We start from the raw sequence: 23320 nt of genomic DNA, 5'->3' as shown, positions 1-23320 counted from the left end.
ACCAACACACAGTTCACCTCCACACAAAACATGTGTTGTACTGTAAATATCACCAGCATTGACATCCTGGTACACATGTCTGCTGGGCTGACAGCAGAGCAGCTGCACAGAGACGTACACACAGCTTCAAGTCAATCAACCAAAAATACTTTATTCTCCCAACTTAAGATGACAATGAAGCAGATGAAAATGAAGGGAGGGGGTGGAGTGTTATCAAGCCTGTCTTCTTCCAGCTGTTGTGTGTGTGTGTGTGTGTGTTTGTGTGTGTGTGTGTGTGTGTGTGTGTGTGTGTTTGTGTGTGTGTGTGTGAGAGAGAGAGAGAGAGAGAGAGAGAGAGAGAGAGAGAGAGAGAGAGAGAGAGAGAGAGAGAGAGAGAGAGAGAGAGAGAATGAGGGGAATTACAGCCTGTCTAACTCCATCTCTATCTATATTTAGTTATGCACTGCTAAATTTGTTACTGGCTTCATTTGTGTGTGATTACATGCGGAGGTGTTGCAACCGTAAACACTTGGTGGTTCCAAGAGGTGCGTGTGTGTGTGCGGGTTTTTGTGTGTGTTTTTTGTGTGTGTGTACGTGAGAGTGCAATCAATAGAGAGAGTAAAATACTGGCAGTAGTTATGGCACATTGTTATGAGTTATAATAATAATTTACTTTCCACTACAAAGAGCTTGTGAGAAAAGCCTGTTTGTGAAACGTGTCTTTGTTGGAGTCAATAACAAACAGCATGATGAGATGCTCACTGAGTTGGCAGTACAAAATAAATGTCAAAAAGTGTCAACGTTTTCAGTGATTTAATCATTTGCTGTTTGCATAAGAAGAACAAAAGAAGTCAAATCAAACGTATCTGAACCATATTTAACTGCATGGCGTCATTGTATAAGAATCCCATACGGCTGAATTTCCCCCGAAAACAACAGCGTTATGTAAGAGTCATTATGGGGAAAATATCTGTTACATGATGATATTTCCATTTCTATTGTGTGATGTCAAGCAGGAAAGTCCTCCATTAATTATCATATTCTAATTGTTTTGTGTGATCATTTTTTTGGGGGGGGTCCACACAACCATTCACTCATCCCTATCGGTTTTACACACATACACACACACACACACAGAGAGAGACTATCTTGTCTTGAAATGTTATTTTTAGCCAAAGAATAATAATCTGTTAAAGACCAAAGCAGATGTCTAAAGCATTTTTCTTCCTGCGTATTGTTAAGCACAGACAGAGCAACTTAAGCCACAGACACATACTTACACTCCTTCCATTGGCTGCACTGCTTCTTGCCAAGAGCTTAACTCCAAATAAATTACTCCAAATATTCATCTCACAAACATATATATTTTTCCACTTTATAGATATCTTCATCTGACAGGTGACCTCAGAAAAGTCCCAAACAGTGACGTTTACGGAGAAGGTAAAAACAAAAAAAACACCTTGATTGGATGCAGCAGATAGTGACAGACTTCAGTGCTGCTGCTGCTGCTGCTGCTGCTGCTGCTGCCTGAGCAGAATTACCTGGAACGAAACCAAGCCCAAAATGATAAGGCTCCCAATTCATGAACAGACATGAGCAAGCCAATTCCATTGTCCCTGAATAACAGAACTAATTACATTGTTGAGATTGGGAAGCATGCGGCTCTCAACCCAATGACATACGTGTCCTTCCTTACTCGTGTTAATCAACTGCATAATAGTGATTCAAAGTTCATCATTCTCTGACCTATGCCTTCTATCTGCAGCTGTGCAATATTTACAGCATTTGTAATTGTAATTTATGAGTGGCTGCTGCTAAATCCAATGTAAAACAGGGCAGTAATTCTCTCACTCCCTGTAATTGGTCATGCCCTGGCACCTACAGTCAGGCCACATTTAACTGGATTTGGCAGAGTGTGGATTATTGACTGCAGCTCAAGTGATAACAAAACTCCCTCTATTTCATGTGCAAATAGCCACATCCTTATCTTCCTCACACTCATCATTCCAACCACTGCAGAGTACTTCTCAATCCTTTAATGTGTTAAATCTTCTTCAATTCATCTGTACAAAAACTGAAGTGCAGAAACCACAAAAATGTGATGCACAACCACCTGCGAAACCACAACTTCTAGTTTTCAACGTTTCTTTTCTCAGAAATTGTGCTAACCTACGCCAACGGTCTCCTGGCTGTAACAACATATATTAAGCTTGCGACAAACTTCTCATTTAACAAAAATTTCCTTCAAAAGTAATGGGAAATCATATTTGTGTACTATAGGAGCCATTTTCTTTGGGGCTAATTGTATGGAATAGCAAATTGGTTCACAGGTGTCATCATTATGCTTTGCGGTATTTGTTATATATGGAGGAACTTTAACTCTAGTAACAGATGTTGCTAGATGGAGGAGCACGTACAGTTCTTTACCGCCGCACCAGGTGAATGCACACGTGTGTGGTTGCGTGCGACTATGCCGTGTAGAGTCCAAATGTCAATCATGTTGCCTCAAAGACATTTTGTCTGGTGCTTACTGCAGACTTAAAGATGCTTTGAGATCGGGGTATTATTTTGTCAAAGTGATGGATGTAGGAGCGTTTGGAAAAAAAGAAGTATAGATAGGCTACTTCATCAAAACCTGTTGCCATGCAATAGACAGCAAATAAGTAGTATCATGCAAAGGCAATTAACAAAAATGTTTCAAGCTAAAATGTCATCACTTCTCTAAAAATAGCTCCAAATGAGATAACTCTTTATTTCAGGCTCAATTTCAATATCCTGCCTTTGAGTTTTCTCTTTTTGAAACCGTCTGAATAAAATGAAAAAGAAGAGGATGTGTTTAAGTAGTCCTCCCTCTTTTGTTGGATACTTGATCTGCTGTGCTTTCATTTGGTGGATGAGTTCAAAGTGGTTTATCACAATGCAAGGTCTTATCGGCGGCAGCTGAAGTTGTTCTTTTTGCACGTGGGGCTGGCTAGAGACGAAACGTGTATTAAAGCACAATCTCCCTCAGATATTCACAGAGGTGAAGAGAGTCTCTCTGTCTCCCATTTCCTCTCTGTCTGATACCATTACCATTATCTGGGCCATGCTCATGGCAACCATTTAGAGCCCAGGCACAGTCTGGTCGGCAAAGTACATCGCAAATTGCCCCACTATTAACTAATCAGTAGATGGATGTACACTGATTCGTCTGATGTTCTGCACTGTTACTATCACAGTCGGCCTCATAATAATCCATTAGTACTGTCACAATTAAGTTTTAACATGAAGAAGTGTTCTTCCAAAGTGTTTTCACCACACGCCTTAATGTACAGTGATGTTACAGTTGAAATGTGACTGACTGAAAAAGTAACAGTTCAGTAATCTCTGTTCAGACTCTTTTCCCTCAGGATTTTGACTCTTATTTGACAGATAAATGTTTAACTTGTACTTCTTTTGAGTACCCTAACTAAATATTTTACACACTTGTTGTGAACACGTGTATAAAATGGTTAAATGTATATGCTGATAGCTTTGACAGTCTTTTTTAATAGATTAAGAATATTTTTTAAATGGTGTGCATGCATGGAAGAATCAGAATGCTGTACAAATATAATCTTTATCGAATTTAATGGGATTTAAGTGGGTCATAAACTACGTTCAATGTGATTTATAAGTGACTTTAAATTTCCACATGTAGTATTACCAACACAAAATTATATTTGTTATGATTTTTATGATTTTTATGATTTGAATCATTATTATAATTATTATTTTAAAACACTTAACCATAAATTACAACATTTGCTGAAATTACCAAATTAGATAATAGATTAGATTGCTCGTAATTGGTCAATTATTAACTTTGTTATAATTAGCCAATTAATATAAAAACCCTTCTCAATTCATGTTGTTGATTTAGAATGCTATTCTCATTTAGACTGCAATTTACATTTAAAAGTTCACTTAATGACACCTAATATAATTAATTATGCTAACTAAACTACATTTATTGCAGTGACATTGAAAACCACTGCAGTGTTGTGACTGAACCTGATCGCACTGGGAGTTTTTTTGATATTAAAAACAAATTCAAAGTTTAAGGAAAAAACTTTTACTTTCATGGGAGATTTATTATGTTCCAAATAAATTATCATATAAAAGTGAATATCTAAATATTCAACACGCTTTTTCTGAATTCGATTGTTCCAACTAAGAAAAGATCATTTTCAAACGTATTAGATATGATTCCTCAACTCTTTCTTCTTCAAAGTTTCTTTCTTTTTTCGCGTTGAAATAAGAATAAAAGACAGAGATCAGCTTTGCATAAACCCCCCCCACCACCATCAAGATGTTAGGAGCCAGTTCAGTGACAGATGGACTGAGCTCAGGCCTGCGCTGTCATCTAGGTGACTTACTGTACAGGGCTCTCGATTCCCTTTTCTCCATCTGCCGATCGTAATTCACATCTTAAAGATAACCTTGCTTTTTCAGTTCCTAAGACATAAAAAAGAAATCATACATGCGCACATTCTTCCACAGTATGCTCTCAATTATCACTGTGAGGGAGGACCCTGTCCCAGGAGGCCTCCCCCTCTCAACCTTTGCTTTTCTTTCCACATAAAATATGTTTTTCTCGTGCATTTTAATCTTCTGAAAAATGAAAGAAAGAACGATGAAGGCGACCAGTAACATATCCACGCGAATCTTCAGAAGAACCATGAATGTATTGATCATTTTTTCCCCAAACTTTAATGTTGTTTTTTCAAAGTAGATCTGACTTAAAATTGAAACAAATAATAAAGAAACTAATGTGCTTAAATTGATTATAGCTACAATTACCGAAGATCACGACGAACGTTTTTGTAAAGCTGCATGCAACATAGATCCCACTTGGATACGCCTTTTGTCCCACATCGCTAACTCCCACTCGCATCCATGTGCAATTGGAGAGGATGCACACTGCAGCTCAGGGCTATGGGAAAGCAATTAAAGAGGTATTTTGTCGCTGGACCACAGCCATTGACTACAATTCCCTTGTGGGCACAGTGTTCGAAGCACTCTGTTGGGTCAGACTGTGTCTGGTGCAAGCTGATAGAGACGGGCCGAGCGAGAGCAGGATAGGTGCTGTCACCACATGAAGAAGGCCAGGATAGCTGTCTCATATTATTGTGACCTGACGGTACAGGTGAAAAGAAAGTAAAAGTAGAGGAAATAACCAAAGGGAAGCAATGACAGAAAGAGAGGGGGAAATTCAGTTCTTCACATTAATACCAGGGAAACCGAGAACGTAGACAATAGGAGAAGAAAGACCATGTCAAAGGAGGAAAAGAGAACTGTGAGTGTGTCGAGGTTTTGAAGAAGAGTAGTTATGCTGCAAATCACTCTCTCTCTCACTCTCTCTCTGCTCAACAAGCCCCTCAAGCCTCATCCCTGAAGCCCCTGAAGGCCTCTCAGACCCTCACAAACAGCCAGCACAGACCTTTTTACTGCTCCGACTCGCTGTTACTGTTAGGGAAGGACATGTCTGCCATCTGCAACGAGGGTTCTCTATGGAGTTTCATCTTGGTAAATCGCTCTGAAGTTTGGGAACATTGGATTTGTAACACCTATTGCAGCATTTAGGCAAATTTCCGAATAGTAGATCAAGGGGAAGTAAAGGACAGCAGTGTGTAATCATAACCAAGATCATACAGATCCATGGCAGAGGCTGAAAGAGGGCAGCTTTTGATGTTTCACAGGCATAAAAAGCAGAGTGTTTGTGCAACTTGTGTGATGGTAAATAAACAGCCATTAAACATAATCAAGGTCAAGTTCAGCTTAAAAAAAAGTCCCTCTGAGTTTCCACAACAACAACAAAAAAAGCAGACTCCAACTGGCCAAAAGCAACCGAATGTGTGGGAGAAAGAAGAAAATCATTGTCCACAACCTCCAACGTCAGCGCTTTCACCTCGGTGCCACAAATCAATCACAAAGACCTTAATTGGGGGGTGGGGTTACACCTGGTATAACACGCCGCCCTGTGAGTCATGGCGGGACTTGAAGTGCGAGCCAAGATTAGGATGAGAAGGAGTCAAACAGCAATGGGAATCAATGAGCGGTCTGGAAGTCTAGGGATAACCAAATAAGTCAGAATTACCCGAGTCTCATAGAACACACAGAGCTGCACTTAGATGGAAAAACTAAAAGCTACATTAGGCCTCTGGAGTGCAAAACTTTAATTTTAAACAGCAGGGGTCTTTTAGAACGGCCCGACGTGTCACTAATGCTACAAAGATTTTTGGTATGTCGTTAAATCTTTTCACATTTTCTTTTCTGGTGTCTTGCACACAGAATAACAATGATGTAATTTCATTGTCAAAACATTTTTATCCAAATTCGGCTCTTTACAGTTTTGGTGAAAATATTGCCTTACACACTGGATGCATACTGAATTAGCTTCTTCTCTTTATGTATGCATGATTAAATATATCTTAAAGAAGTTTGAAAATTTTGGAAATGTGTGTATTTCCTTTATTGTCGTACGGAAAATGATAATATTGATATCACTCCTGTCTGTCTGTGACGCTGTACATAAAGAGTAGTGAAGCCAAAGCATCTCGATCACCACCTGGTGAATGGCTGCGGCAGGGATCATAAACCCGGCCTCCTCCATGTTAGTGATTAGCAAATGGACCAAAGTCAAAGTCAAATTTTTAGGTAGTTCTAATCACGTTAGGTACTTATAGTTATGGTGTGTTTGGTTTGAATTTATTATGTGACTGCATCAGACGAGGAAATAAGCCTGTTAAAACACATCTTGTTGCAGAGCTTTAAAGGTGATGGTTGGCAGGTTTGTGTCCTTTTCACAACACTAGCTCTTCTCCCGTATTTACAGTCTTTACGCTAAACTGGGTCTCCCTATCCAGCTATATTTACTGTACAAACACTGACCATGTGGGATGAGTCTCCCCATCTAACCACTGGCAAGCAAAGTAGCCTACTAACTGTCAACACATCCCTTTAACGACCTTTTCATAATCTCGTTGACGCGGGACATCTATTCAGTGCAAAAGACGAGTTCTCATTAATGAAATAAGATATCACTATCTGTGCCACTGTCTTGACAGACTGCAGGCGCGTTAACTGACGAACGCATCAGTGCTGTGTGCCAGCGCCAGATCCGGAGATCTGGAGCCAAAGATATTCCAGTGCGTCACTCTAAATGCCGGCTTCCGTGAAAAAAAAGGAAAAAAAGGAAGAGCACATCTATAGTGATAGTCTGAAAAGCAAGAAATATCTGAGGTGAACCTCTGACAGAAAGGTGTAGAAGAAATGGCCTGTTTCTGTTGACGTTGTGAGAGGTTGAGTCCGCTTTTTTCACGTTGAAATTTCAGAACTGCAGTTTTCAAAAACAAACTGACTTGAAGAAACGTAGAAACTTTGAATAGAAAATGTAGGAAGGATCCTTTCAAGAGAATTCATCAGTTACCCCCATCTGTCCCTGTGACCCGGAATTATGTGCACTCTGTGACAACGTCTCTATCCAAGCAACAGTAAGCTTTCAAGAGTTGACATTTTGTTGAAGACAAACCCTCAGGACGCGTCTTCCAACCAAACCCTGGAGGGAGAAGGTGAAAAGAGAAGAAATGTGGGAGGACAGGGGGAAAAGGGAGATGAGCAAAAGACAGGAGAGATGGAGAATGCAATTGACTGTGAAGGATACAAAGTGAAAGGACAGAGCAGCAGCAGAGGACAAGAGATGAGGAGAGACAGACAGGGACAGAGAAAATGAAATCACATGGAGGGAGACAGGTTGATGGGTCATTCTGGACACTGATAAAGGAAAAGACAACGGGGAAGCAAGTGGTGAGAAAACGATAAATATGAAATATGTACAACAAAAAAAATTACTATCTCATAAATTGATGAGAGTAAAGATGATTGTGCAAAGAATCTCAAAGGTAGAGAACTGACAAGAGAATCTGAGGGAACAAAATCTGAAAGTGCCATTTCTTGACTGCAGAAAATATTACCGGGATAATTGGATTTTGGACTTTATGCAGACGAGTTTGATCCATTCACTGTCACACTCATCCAGAAGTGAAGAGAAGAAGCAAGTTGGCTTTGAAGGGGTCTATTAGAAACTGTACGTTTTGTAAGGTACAGCATATTGATCAGACGAGAGATTCAAATCTCATTTAAACAGACTTGCTCTGGCATGTGGCTGCATGTTGCTGTCATTGTTAAAAGTTGTACAAGAAGTTATTGTTGAGGGAAGTCTCATTTTGTTAAAGATGGCATATATGTAACATTTGAACACAGCTCTCTAAGTCTGGTAAAAATGCAGAAACCATTCTGCAGCACTGAATTTGCATTAAAACTAACAGCTCTGCAATAATGAGCCATGTTTTGAAAAGCCTCTGCAAATAATCCCCTGTCTCTTTTTTCAAGTTTCCCAACCTAAATTGTGCATTTTATGACCTCAAGGTAAATTACAGTGAGCACTAAAAATGATATAACAATAAAGTGGAGCCACATGTTCCTGGGCTTTGCTAACAAATTTCAGATAGGGAGCGTTCGATCGATCAAGGTGGGAAGGGAGCACGTTTTGCCATTTGCAGGAGGATCTGGTGCAACAGTGCTGCAAATTGAATTTAGGTAATAGAGGAGGGGAAGGAATCAGAGGCCAGGGGAGACACAAATACATTGAGGAAAAAGTTCAAATGCACCTGTCCGTACCTCGTCCTCATCAACACACAATTCTATTACTGTCTCTGTTTTATAGTCCCGTGTTTACTAAGCTCTCAGCCATTCACTCTATTGTAGCTCCCCCTATTGATACCACAGCAGCTGCTCAGTGCTGTTGAGGCTCCATTATTTACAGACGATGTATCATCGCAGAAAGTACAGAGTATTAATAACTGAGATGAAATAAGGACGTTCTTGTTTCATTTCTACCATGTGCATCTCTTTCCTCGAGTCTCGAGTTCAGTCATAAATCATGCAAATGTTCATCCAACCAACTGAGCAGCTTAACGGGGGAAAGATAACAGCAACACTAGCTGTGAAATTCATTTTTACAACAGCGGATCTGTTTTCACAGGGAACATCGTGAGCGAGAGCATTTGCCTGAATAAAGTTCAAGTCTGCCTCAGGAGTCAGAACAATGTAACGTGAAGGATGGACAGACCTGTACAGACCAGCTGCTGCCGTGCTGCACATGTTGCAGCACTTAAACTTTAATCACATCCTACGACCCGTCCAGCTCGCTCAATGGTCTACCCTGAGTCAACTTCAGCATCTCTTGCTACTCTATAAATGCCTTAATCATTTTTACACAGACGCGGCTGTGCAGTGTTGAATGAAGCGTTTCCGTCAGCGTGAAATGAAGACGCAAAAGTCCGACCTCTGGCTCTGACAAGCACGGTTCAATTCATCGCATAATGGAAAAAGGGTGAACCCACACCTTCGGCTGATGTGTGGACTGCTAGCCTGCAGAACTCCGACCTTCACGTGTGACATCGCAGCTTAAGTCCAAATTATGCAGTTCCTCTGAACGTTTAGCCTCGCTCCTCTTTCAAGGGTTTGCAAAGCAGCAAATGTAAGAAGCATGACAGCAAAATTGTCCACATCATCCACCTGGCTTAAGACAGCGTGGGGTCAAGGAAAGAGAATTAACCATGGGGACAACTTTGGACCAGAATCATGATTCCTCCAACTTGTTTTCCCAAAGAAGTGTTAAGCAGAGGGATAAGTACGACAGTGGTAAATGGAGCATTGCCTTGTTCCTGAACAAACATCGATTACGATGCTCAGACGGAAAGAACAAGTGACATTTAGGGTCAAAGCATGTTGGTATGAATAAAACATGGAGCATTTGCTTGATTAGTATTGAGGAATAACAACAAGCAGAGGAGCTGGGGATATTCCGCTGACCTTCCCCGAGTGATGGATCTCAATTACATGACTGTGTGTGTGTGTGTGTGTGTGTGTGTGTGAGTGTGTGTGTGTGTGTAACTATGTATGTTATGGGGACCTTATTCCTATGAGGAAGAAAGCAATTTTCATGATGTAAATCATTAGGTTAAGAGATATACTTGGAAGTTTCTAGTAGGTTCAACCAACCCCCTGGGGTGTAGCATTAGATTTGGGTAAATAATGTTTAGTTAAGTCTCAAGGAAATCCATTATCTTATTATATGTCAATGTATTATCCTCTGAGGCATGTGTGTTTGTGTCTGTGTGGCCTGTCAATCACTAAATTCCTATGGGTTCTCATAACGTAAACCATTGAATTTAACGTGAAGACATGTTTCAAGGTTGGGTTTAGGTTAGAATTAGATCCGAGGAAGTAGTATTAATTAATTGTCCAGGAAATGAATGTAAGTCTATCTAATATCCTACGATGTCAAGAAGACATGACTTTGTGTGTGTGTGTGTGTGTGTGTGTGTGTGTGTGTGTGTGTGTGTGTGTGTTTCTCATGGTATAAACAGTGTTTCCTATGCGACACGCCCCAGCACTACAGAATTACACGAGTATTGTTGCCCAAAACCCAAACTATGACACAGGAGCACAAAGAAACAGCATAAATGTGTATACCACTCATTCATCACCCTCTTTCATTTGGACATAAAGCTTTTAGAAAGCTCTCTCGGACAAAAAACACTGAAATCAAACACACAGTGGACACACACACACACCCTCCAAAGGCCCGACTTTGCTTTTTAATCTATTCATGCAGACCATTCTCTCCCTCTCCCAGGCCTCCAGCTCCTGTCCCTTCAATTGGAGAGCACATTTGCTGCTTGCTTGCTCAACCGTTCACCTGTCTGTGGCCAGAAAGACCGACCAGCAGACAGACAGACGGACGGTGTGTGGGATGATGAAGGACGAACTTATCTCGGAGACTCAGAAAGCAGCCAGACACGTTACCAACCTATCCCAATTCACTACGGGTCGCTGTTTATATCTCAGCCCGCCCGTCTGCACGTATCCTCGCGATGCCGTCGTTCTCCCTCTGTACTGTTTCTGCCTCTCTTTCTTTGACAGCCTGACTGAGTGTCTGTTGCTATTCTCGTCTTCCTCTGAACCGCTGAGAGTATCAGCATTCTGCATGTGCTGAGAAGCTCTTGTTCCTCAGTGGTATCAGCTCGCCGAAGCCACTTCACTCACCATTGCCTCTAATAAAACCCCAGATGACACGAGCCATTACTCTAAACACGGTTATGTAAACACAAAGGAATCCCCACAAGAAGAATCCCAATTTAGCCGCAGACATCTTCAAGGCGGGTTCTGCTCTGTTTCTGCCACAAATGGACACTGAAGTGATGCAGGCGGCATTCAGCAATTTGGGCTTATTTCGTTTCCGGCTTGTGGTCCAGTCGGTCCGTGTAGGAATGCTTACTTTCCCCTCCTCTGTGAATTTTCTAATACAATCAATATGAGGGCGAATGCATGAATGCAGCAGCGGCAAAAATACTCACGGAGAGGAGAAGAAGCTCTGGAGTGGATTTGGCTCACGAATATATAACTCATACAAAAAGTGAGCAGCTCCAGTCTCGCTCTCCAAGCAGACGCTGTGTCTTGTAAGTGTGGCATAGGGATTTATAAAGCAAGTGCAGAGAGGTGGCACACGTTGACCTTTAATCTGCGTATACGTGACTACTTTTGTGCATTGTGTGCTGCACGGATGTGTGCGTCTGCTTGTGTCCTCCTGTGTGTTTATTGGCTTGTAAAATTGTATTTGTCACTGGGAAAAGAACAGATGCCGCTCCGTTTTTATCCTGTGAATTGCTCTGAGGAGAAGCAGGAGCCTGTGTACTGTAGATGCAACACACCCTGTGTGTGCGTACATGTTTTTGTGTCCTCTTCAGGCCTCTTCTCAGCATAAACACTGACCATGTCAGGACTTGTGGACCTCATGGGGACCAAAGCCTGGTCCTTATGAGGAAAATCAGCATTTCTGAGCTCCAGGTTAAGGTTAGGGGTAAGATTTACATTAATTGTGGTTAGGTTAAGGTAAGACATGAATTGGTCATGGTTAAGGTTAGGGACACGTTTGTTTAGGCTATCCACATTGAATGGAAGTCAAAGTCCTATTAAGGGTAGGTGCGCAAACTGTGTGTGTGTGTCACAAAGTATTCATCTGGAACACATCCTCTTCAGAAGTCTGGCTGCAAATCGGACAGATCTGCCTTAAGTTTGAAGTTTCTTCTCCACTGTTAAAATTCCCTCTGTAAATGTGAATTATTCATCTGAGGAGTGTCCGCTGACTGTAGCATCCCTGAGCATTAACCTATATTAAATATTCAACAGGATGTCTTCAGGAGTCCACAAAAAAAGCACAGATTAAGATTTTCTCCAGTGGTAGAAAATATGTGATTATTACTACGCCACAATGAAGACTCTTTCCTCGAGTTTTTTTTAACCCTAAAAATAGCGCACCACAACACGAGTGTGAGTCACATTCTGCATTCTCTCTTTTTTTTCCCCTCGCATGAAAAAATCTGCAGCTAAACTGATGTTTAGATCCCCTTGACGCGCCATAATGGGCTATTAATCAATATGGAGCATGAACGAAAGAAAAGAGAAAATCCAATTTACATCGCGTCAACAGTCACGACCATGCAGGCAAATCCCAGCGAGCTCTTCTTTAATTCATCGGTGCAAAAAAATAAAAAAGATTGAAACTGACAGACGAACTGAAAAGATAATCTCCCAGCAGCTCACTAATCTGTGCGCTTTTTTCCCAAACAGCAATTTACAGAAGTTAATACCCGGAATATAAATAAAATAACCTGAGTCTTACCTGACTTGAAGAGATGATAGAAACTGCAGAGAACAGATGCTCGAGCAGGAGAAGCCTGATGTCTCCTTCCCTCGGAGGAGACTGACTCCCTGCTGCTGCGCTCCGACCCTATTTAACGCAGTGGCAGTACATTAAGAAAAAAAAAAAAGAATACAGAAACTTTTTTTTGGTCATCCACGCAGATAAAACCCACAATTAAAAAAAAATCAATCAAAAGCTACTGTGGCTCGTGTGTCCAGGGGTCTGGCTTCTGTTGGATGAGATGGATGAATGAGCGGCGTAGCGCACGGTGGTGGAGCGCGGGGCAGGGCGCCGGTCCGCGGCCGTTCTGAGCGGTGACAGTCGACTGCCCGGTAATCCAAGTGCGTCTCACAGCCTCCCGGTGCACGGAGTGTGTGCTGCTGGAGCTCCTCCTCGCCTCATCTCTCTGTGTCTGCGCGTTAAAGACACACACCGAAGAGGAGGAGAGGCTCGCTTCTCTCTCTCCACTGCGCGTCCGTGCGCTCTGCTGTGGGTGGACACTCCTCTGGACACCGGCGCGTAAAGTGAAGTTCCACAACTACGACACAACGCGTGTTGGTTTGTGCTACTCAACGGTGACTTTCAAATGCCCTTGTTGACATTACACGAGAGCTTGTGTTTTCTTATCTCCTCAGTGCAGCTTTTTAACTGACATGTTTGTGCAGCTTGATGGAAATGAGGATCAGCTCCTACATTAAAAGCAGCTCATGGTGCCAAAGCAGTTCTGAGCCCTGGAGACATATGGTGTCAACACCTATGAAGGTGTCCTTTAAGTTGTCTGGGACCCTCATGGATCGGATTGGGTTTTCCAACACACCCCCGCAGATGCTCTATATTGGATTCACATCTCATAAATACGGAGGCCAAGTTAACACATTGAGCTGCCATGTTCCTCAAACCATTCCTGAACTATTTTTGTGCAACCTTGCTTGTTTTATTTTAAAAGACAGGACAAGATGGTGAATATCCCTTGTACGTTCAAAGGTCTTCTGCACAAGTTAACTTACCATCTGCCATTAAGTGTTAGCAGGTGTTAGCAGCTACCAGCGGATGTGAGGGACAGAACTTAATTTGTGCATCATAGCATCATTAAGTGTTTTGGCCCATTTTGGTCCATTGGTCCCAGTTTAGAACATCGGACAAGATCGAGAATATCCCTTCTATGTTCTACCGCACTAATGAATGCCTACCACAAGTGGATGTTATCAGATATTAGCGGCTACCAGCGGATGTTAGGGACATATCTTCAGTTGTATCCCATAGCGTTATCAGTTGTACTACTGCCATGAAGGGTATACTTGGTCTGCAATCTTAAGGTATATGATATCAGTATAGAAAGAGGGACTACGTGTCTGCACCTCCTCCCATTGTACCAAGATAGAGCCTGCATGGATATGGGTGCTGCCATTTTGTGCTTGTGATGTTTCGGAGCCAAAGTGTCGAGGTCCCTGCACCAGTACACCCAGTCAACCAATCACAAGTCAGTCTCATCTGTCAATCATTACGTTTCACAGCATTCCTTTTGTAACATTGAATAACTATGTGAAACCAATCTTGCTGAAAAATGAGCACTTGAGCACATCAGCACCGCAGGCAGGGTTTCTGACCTTTACGGCAGCCAGCTACCAGAGGGCGATTAAGATGATTTGGCTTCACTTTTGGGGAGCTGGCACGCCATCCGTCTTTAAATACCGTGGGTGGTACATGTTTAAGTAACATCCACATGAATTCCACACAAGGTTTCTCAGCAGAACTCTGCTCTGAGCTTCTGTCTTCTGTTTGCCTTTATAGTGCATCATGCTAGAATCACTATCCCTGCAAAAAAAAACACAATGCAGAAGCAATCAGCCATCCATATAATTGCCACTCTTCCCTAACAGCTTTCAATCATATAAAACAGGTTTTCAGAAATGGCTTCTACAGTAGCTCTCTCCTGTGAGATTGAACCACTTCCAGCCAGCCTTTGCTCTCAATGAGCCTTGGGCCACGACCCTGTCCTCGGTTCAGGGGTTGTCCTTCCTCGAACACTTTTAGATATAGTTCACTAACCACTACATTCTGGGAACACTTCACAGGACCTGTCACATTGGAGATGCTCTGACCTAGTTGTTCACCATCACAATTTCGTGTATTTCTTGTAAAAGTCGCTTAGATCACTTTGCTTGCATTTAACTTCAAGACATGTGAAATGAGCGTGTAAAGGATTTACCCCTTCTTAGGGATCCAGTAGACTTAAAGGGAAGACCCTCCAAAAGAATGTGACCATAGTTCAGGCATGATGGAGGAAAGTTGAAACTGTCACGCTCAAAAAATATCTTTTTGTTGTGAGAGGAACAGATATTCACCCACTTCTACTACACAACCCACGATAATGCTTATCAATATGAGAATCAAATGAAACAGCCTCTTTATTCATTCAACCTATTTGGCTGATGTTGAGTTATTACTCTTACAAAATTCCCTGTGGATATTAGACAGCCTAATCTATTTGGATTTTAGGTTGTGAATTGTAATTTCAGATGAGTCGAGAAAGAAATCGAATTCAACAAGAGCAAAACGCGCTCCCTGGTTGTAGCGGATGATTTTCTTATTAAAAACATGGTCATTTGATTCCTTATTTTCCAATTTGGCGTTTAGATAGCTGTTGGTGTATAAAAAGCGAAAACATCTGTAGAACTGCATTCGGGAGTCCTTCGAAAATCAGTGTCCTGTCAGTGTTTTGTTACACAACTTCCTCTCACTTGATCACAACACTGCCAGCTGTTTGCCCGCAGCTCCCGTCATTGCTAACCGAACACTCGTTCCTCTTCATGTCTCACACACAGAGACAGGCCAGGCAGTAATGGACATGTAGCTGCATATTCATGACACATTGTAACGGTGACAGACATGATAAGCCTGTCATCTCTAAAGCCGGGAGATCTGCAAACAAGCAGCGCTGCCTTCAAACCGCTGGAGAAGACGGAGCATTCCCCCCAGAGGAGAGGGACGGGAGGGGACAAACACAATCTACCTGGGAATGTGAGTCCCATTCCTATGATGGAAACCACATTGCTCTTGTCAGCTATATTTGACGCGCATGTGTGCTCACATAAATTATGTCGATTAACCCGAAATATTTGACATACCAAATCAATTGGTTTGCTGCCGACAGATTTAGGCTTTTGGTCACACCTCGACCAAAATCATTCTGAACATGCAAAGGTCACAAGCCACAAGCCACATTTGAAGCTGTGCAGCACATGGCATTGTTGGTAGGAGGAACTTGTCTTTAGAGAGGCTCCTCATTATGGCCAGTTGCGGTGATGACGGTAGGTGGAGGGCGATTGAGGCAAATTGAGCTGGAGCGATGCCTGTTTTTGTGGGACATGCTGTGTGGTTAATCTGGTGCATAATGACGCTGGAGAAGATGCCATGGGAGTTTGGTGCCAGCGCTGGCGGTGTCCGTGGACAGTTTGTGTATAATAGGACGTCACTGCATCATATCCTGCCATGAAGGAATGCAATTATTTTTTGTCCTGCAGATTCGGAAGCAGCCGATCATCAAGACTTGCTCACAGTGACCACAGGTTATTATCACTCAGCTCTGCATTCTTTTCTTTTTTTTAACCTCTCTTTCAAATCTTTGCATATTTTAGCTTAGTGTTTTTTGCCACAAAGGATGGGGGGGGGGGATTTTAAGGAAACATTTGTCCAGCTAAAACTTTAGTGTAGTCTTTACATCAGAGATAGCAAAGTAAGCAGCTAGTTGGGTTAAAAGTATGGCATTTTATCAGCAGAAGCTAGCCATGCAGCCAAGGTTCATCCCTGAGGTTCAGGTGAATTTGCTAAAATGTGTCATGTAGCCAAACTGTCATGGCTCTCATCAACCTTTAGCCACAAAGGAGGGGGGCTCAATTAAAAGGTGATTATATGTTGTCTTTGGAGCGTGTTTCCAATGACCCAAAGTAAGGTGCTAATGCACCTTAAGCAGCGATAGTTTAACTCATATTTTGTTGACTGGTGTGTGTTGTGTAGCCATCTCATTGTTTACTAGCTTGACATTGTCTTAAAGGTTTATTTCAAAGTTGTTATATTAAGATGTGGATGTTCTTTAACACATTAGGGAGTCTGAACAGGGGGAATGATGACAGCAACCAATAACTGTAATATGACATATAAATTGCATTACAGTGGACTCCTTTAAATCCACCTTTACATAAGTTTAACGAACTTAAGGCATATCAACGTAACTTTGAGATCCAGTCTTACAGACCATCATGTCAACATCAGGCTACTGTCACGGTTTTGAGCTTTTGTTGTAACAATCCAGAATGCTGGGAATAACAAACACTACATACATACTAACCCATACTAACATGTACTCCAATATGTGCAGAGAGTGTCTGCTCATGTCCTTGGTTAGTTACAGAAAATATATCCAATTTCATTTTGCGGCAGGTATCATAAAAATACATATTGTTCCTCTCCAATGGTTTGAATGCAAATCTGCTTTTTTCAGGACTCAGCGCTCCTGCTCAAACCCCCCCATGGGTTCGCATATCGTGGCTCAGCTTTCTTAAATGTAATATACATTGAAAACCCATTATCAAACAGCAAATTCAAATGTGCCAATGTGTTTGGTTGCCGAGTCCTTAGAGAACTGCTGAACAGGAGCTCGGTATAAAGATTTGACCTCCGGGAAGCTGGTAATTGAAGCGAACAGTCGGAGAAAAGGAGGAAGAAGAGGCCCCAGTTCGGACTGAAATTTGTGTGGATATTTATTCCATTTTCTGTCAGCACTCTGGAAGAGAAAACAGTTAAAATCTGGCTTTGGGAAAGTCAGGCATCTGTATTTGTTTGTTCTGCTCAAATCATTTTTGATCTCCCCCACCATGATGAAAAGAGGTTCTGGCACATTTGCAGGAGGGTGAAAGCTGTAGATTTATTCACAGCTATGAGTCATCTGCTACATTAGAGATGCTCTGCACCAACAAAAGCACACCACTATTGTTACTGTAAAGGAAACGGTGTGTGGACAGCAGTTACACTATCAGTGTGTATTCCCAGAACTACTCTCTGCCATAGAAACCGTAGAAATTAGTATTCACCTCAAATATCAATTACTGCACCACTACCGGAGCCAAGGCAGGGGGAAATTACATTTGGACTTTAGGAGCAGGGTGTGTGTGTGAGGACAAGCTTCTAAATGCATGTTCACTTGAAAACACAAACAGTGTGTTGACGGATTCATCTTCTCTTGTTGGCATTTTCCAAGGAATCAAATAGGAAAATCTCAGAAGGCTTCCAGAACATCTCAGACGTTTGGAGTTGGCTGACTTGTTTAATTATACAGCAGCTACCGGTGTTTGGCAGCCAGATGGACAGCGAGGAACCGACCAGATACTCATCACCAGACACATCAATCTGAGGCGTTTGAACGGAGGGGAGACGAGGACGGCCCAAGACACTCCTCTAAACCCAACAAAGGGGGATGATGGATGCTGGAGAAACTCTGATGCCGTGTCAGGTTTGGGAAGCCATCTGACATGTTTGGTCTACAGTTTAAACAGACTAAACGCCGACATCCCAGAAATAGTGTATCTTCAAACTCTGTGCCGTATGTTTTTCCTGGGTTCAGTTTCTGTCGGCGGGTTTGTTCCATGAAAGCAGACACACCTCAACAGGTAAAAGGAAAACAATCACTCAGTTGTAAAACAGATTCAAACAGGCAGATGTTTCATCTTCTATTCTGCACCAACATTTATAAACCATAGTGCTCACATCCTGTTATTTTAACCAGAGTTTTCATAAGCAATAACAAAGTATCCCACCAATCTATGGGAAATATTGTTTTATCTATTCTATTTATTTCCTGTTTGTGCCTTTGGGGAAACTGAAGCATTAAACAAGATTGATTTGAAAAAAACTATAGGATGCAGTTTTCCTCTGGGGAAATGTATCATTTAAATATTCAGTTACTTCTTAACCTATGTCAGAACCCAAAAAGGATTTGTTTCTATCCCAAAACAAGATATACATTTATAAGGCATGTAGTTGGATCTTCACTCGGCGTTTTTTAGATTAATATGGTCCCCCTACAGAATCAGACAGAAGTAGAATTAATGTGTGATATCCAACGCCTGAAGTGCACAGTGAGCTGCTCTAGTATTCAGCAGCAAAATCTGTTGTTTCTTCAGTTTATGAGTCAAATTAGAATAGTCATAAAAACAGCTCATTGCCCTCTAGGTTTACGCTAAACTTTTTTATTAGAAATGAAAAGAGAATACTATTTGTACCCAAAACTAAGCGTGTAGGTGCTTGAATTAGCCACCAGGGGGCATCTAATATCCTGCTCTTAGCATGACCTACAGTGAGACAGTATGTTATCATCATTTGTTGTCATGTTAAATGTTAAATTTGCATAACTCAGTATTCTGCATTAAGTGGTGAATTAAATTATCATCTAATAAGGCTCACGGTCATTGTGTATGTGGTTATTTTAAGTGCAGTCATTTCATAGCAATAATATAATAACTGTTTGACAAATGGTAGAAGCCTCCTTCACTGAATTAATCTTGTTCTAAATGATAGCCACGTTTCAATGTAAACTCCCATCCATCACCATTGAGAACGAGGCAGAACTTAATGTGGTGCAGCTAATGAAACAACCAGAGCAGGATTGGTTCATCTCCAAGTCGCTGAACTGCACCAGGATCTCCCACAACCCATGTTTTATTGCCACTCATTAACGGTGCAAGACAGAGCTTTGCCGTAATTAAAAGTTAACCACTGGGTGTGTTTGCGCCCGTCTCAAACATTTGTCATGTCGTTCGGTGATTAAATCGGACCAAAAGGTTGTGATTCTGCAAAGTGTAATTAGACTTTGAACAAATGAATTGTTCAGACAATCATAATAAATTGATATAAAGTGTAAAAACAGCTTTAAAAGAAGAGGAGTTAGAGCTTATACCACATAAAATATGCTGTTTAAAGGTGAAGCATGATTTTCATGTGTCAATCAACCATTATGTAAGCTGTACAAGTCATGCATGAGATTCAACTCACCTCTTTTTTGCTCTGCCTTTTTACCTCCACTTTATAAATGTGCTATTACTTTCATTTTTATTGATTAAAAAGTGCATGGAGGAGAGAAACGTTTACCTCCAAAGGCAGGAAGTGGAAATAAGCTTAAATGAATAAGCCTAAATTTCCATCATAAGCAGTGGTGATGGTTTTAGAGATTAGGTAGAGTACGTACTGGGAGGATGACATCCTCTCTCATATTGCTTCCTAGCAGATGATTTAGCTTCGGTTCTTAATGGCGAAAGGGCCTGTGCAGATATATTACCTTTTACTGCTATTTATAGCCGAGCCAGATGGGCGAGCAGCTTCCTTTAATATCTTCTATAAATATTTATTGCCCGGAAAAGTCACACAGTGCTTCAACTGAACAAAGTAGATTTGGGACAGTCAGGATTTTCTAGAAACACAGGGAACTTGGAAAATTAACAGCCATCAGAGGGGCTACAGACAATTTATCTTGTGGTACGTAAAGTTCATTATCTGTAAAAACAAAACTGCTTGTATTGACCCAAAGGAAAGTAAAACCCTCTTCAATAACCGAGCTGAGGGAGAAGATGTGTGACTGCACACACACATCCGTTTGTCAATGGATGCATTCAGGTTTCCTCATTTACAGTGTGTAGTTCACTATGATTGCATAATTGCCGACAACGTTCCTGCAGCTCGCTCTGCTGCAGCGATGCTCTCATCAACCTGCCATGATAACATTTCCCTGCTCCGAGATTGCTTCCTTCCTGATTCTAGCATAAACTGAAGAAACCGAGATAGGCCGAGTGCCCTGCGAAGTAGTTGCAGATAAGAACGGAAGAACAGCAGCGTTAGTACGTTAAGGAAGAAAGGCCGAGAGATAAAGAGAAAGTGCACAGAGAGAAAGTGGAGAGAAAGTGTCTCTTTTCTTTGGCCGCAGCACTGTTGTGCTTTTGTAAAATAAATCATAGGAGCCAAAATGCTCGCTTAGAGTTTTATGTTTCTTTTTGTTCAGGCTCCTCATGTGTTTTTTATTGTCATGGGTGTGGTTTCTCATTATTTAACTGTTCACTTGCATGTTGTGACCCAGACAAAGAGGGGAAGTATGGCTCCAGTATTTCCCAGTACAGCAATTTAAAGCCAGTGTTATCATGATATAAAATGTATTTGGGCTCCAGTAGGAATTTGTGATGATAAAAATGTAATATGTCACCAGACTCTGTTGAAGATGATAGAGTTTGCGGACATTCAGTTGAATTAGTTGGAGTTAACACATTTAGAGTTGGTTAAATGCTGAAATAACCCACAACACAGTTATTTACTCATAAACAGCAGCAACAAATGGCTCAATAACTTTATAAAATTCGATATATTTCATACAAAATGTGCTCATAACACAGTTTGTCACATCAGAAAATGTGACTGTCATAATGTATTACTTATAGAAAACATATCTTAAATACATACAGTATAAAAACACGAGTGCAGTAGTAATAAACATCATCAACAATATACAGTAAAAACACATTTGAAACAAATCCTTCAAATACAACCAGGATGTATTCAAGACTCTTCCGGTCACAACAAATGTGACCTGGTCGTTTTTCTTTTGGCACAAACAGTCAGTTTAATACTTGGTTCTTTCCGTCACAGGCTCGGCCGTGTGAGCATCTGTGAGATCGAGAGTCAGACGCCTACGCCTGCGTGAACGATTTGATTATTTCTATTCCGTATCCTGCGTCGGACTTTTCTTAGGCCTGTGCGCTTCTTCCCTCCTGCAACATGAAAACAAGTGTTGGACAGCTGATTAGTATAATGGCCTCTGATTCCTTTGCTTGTTGCCTTTCTTTTACTCCTCATCAATAAGCAGACAGAACTTCCTACAGCCAGATTTTCTTTGGTTTCCTCTCAGTCATACTTTAATGATTGGCTGTAGAGTATAAACGTCTGAGTGTATGCTAATGGTTTCTTCACAACCCAAACAGTTTTGAAAGCCTCAAATGAAATCAGCTGAGTTTTATTTAGTCGCTTCCCAAATTCCCCACTGACTTTCTGAATTCTCTCCATATTTAAACCAGCAAGTAGTTAATAAGAGCCATATATTGTAATTACAGAATGAAGGAGTATGGTAATTATCCTCAAACTCTCATCTTCAGTTACAGGCTTTTTATTGCCACACACATGCATTCCCATGCTCAGGCTCGCGCACCTTTAACACACACGTCCCTGCAGCTCTGCCTGGAGACAAAGTTGTTGCTGGTGCCTCCACAGCCTGAGTAGGTGAACTCCTCGCACTTCTTGGTGGCGCCGTTGTAGTAATACCGGGTTATAGAGGCCGAACACTTCCCTTTGTCCATTGGGTCCAAGCAGAGCACGGGAACAGCTGGAGGGAAAAAAACACAAAGCACAAAATGAGACAAACAAACAGAAACAACAACAGAAAGTGTTTGATTCTAAGCTCATTTTATCAGATTATTCATTCATTTTTCATTATGACTTAAATATCTTTACGTGTTGTATATTAACACAAAGGCCCGATGAAGTATTATTTTCATAGGAATACGTAGTTGTATCCCGGTCGTACCATTAAATCACACCTGAAATGCACAACTGTGTTGTTCGGGTCTGTACTAACTTTTCCGTGGGCTGCAGTATTCCATGCAACTGGTATGGTCCTTGAAGCGGTTGGAGTTCCCATGACAGCCCCCATAATAAAAGGTCTCGCACTGCATGGTGGTCATGTTGAAGAAGTAGTGGCGGAAGAGGGCACGGCAGGGTCCCTCTTCTTTAGGAAACCTGCAGATCTGTGGAATCTCTGAGGAGGAAGAATGACTGGATTTATGAATATTATTGGATGAAATGGCAACTTCATGTATACGCTTGCACCTTTTGCAAAATACTCAGATTTTCCCATTTAATATCAGATCTAAAACACAAAAACCCCAGGTGCACACATTCAACAGCTTTCAGGGGAGGTCAAGGTCCCCATAAGCCAAATACAGTGTGTGCTCCTCACTTAGAGAACATACTTGGGATTCTGAAACAAGTCTTCTGGCACTGCTGGTAACTCCTGAAGTTGTTGGCATTCCCCTGGCACCCCCCATAGTAGAAAATCTCGCACTTTTGCGTGATGGTGTTGTAGAAGTAGCTCTCAATCTCTGCCCTGCAGGGTCCCTCGTCCACTTGCAGGAGACACACGCCTGAAAGCATATACACCGTAAATGAAACACTAAATACGCCATAGGAACATGAGGTGGTTAAGTGCGTTGCTGAGCGTAAAGCTGCGCGTTAAGCACCCGTCAAACTCTCAAATTGTGCGTAAAATTCTGCAAACAAGTCTGTTTACGCGAGGTAAGTTGGCGATACACAATTTAATAGTTATTTAAAACAAAGCGAGAAAGTGCTCCCTTACCTGTGGGCGACAGCGCTAACACGTTGTAGAAGGAGGAGAAAAGTGTAAACAGCGCCAATGTGCCAAACTCCATAGTGCAACTTCTGCTCCGGCGGCGACTCTCGCTC

At 41.6% G+C, this 23320-nt stretch overlaps 1 protein-coding gene across 1 annotated transcript; it reads right to left on the bottom strand.

The window, feature by feature from the left end:
- Positions 1–21152: 21152 nt before the first annotated feature.
- On the bottom strand, positions 21153–23312 carry tfpi2 (tissue factor pathway inhibitor 2). Its single transcript, XM_061093108.1, has 5 exons — positions 23214–23312; positions 22831–23001; positions 22437–22616; positions 22011–22184; positions 21153–21576 (listed from the first exon to the last, which is right to left on the bottom strand). The coding sequence occupies exons 1-5, from the start codon at positions 23284–23286 to the stop codon at positions 21488–21490; spliced, it is 687 nt and encodes a 228-aa protein (XP_060949091.1). The 5' UTR covers positions 23287–23312; the 3' UTR covers positions 21153–21487.
- Positions 23313–23320: the final 8 nt, after the last annotated feature.

The sequence above is a fragment of the Limanda limanda genome, chromosome 19 (assembly GCF_963576545.1).
Source record: "Limanda limanda chromosome 19, fLimLim1.1, whole genome shotgun sequence".
NCBI lineage: Eukaryota > Metazoa > Chordata > Actinopteri > Pleuronectiformes > Pleuronectidae > Limanda > Limanda limanda.
The sequence above is the reverse complement of the archived record's forward strand: the minus strand, read 5'-3'. Positions and strand labels throughout refer to the sequence as shown.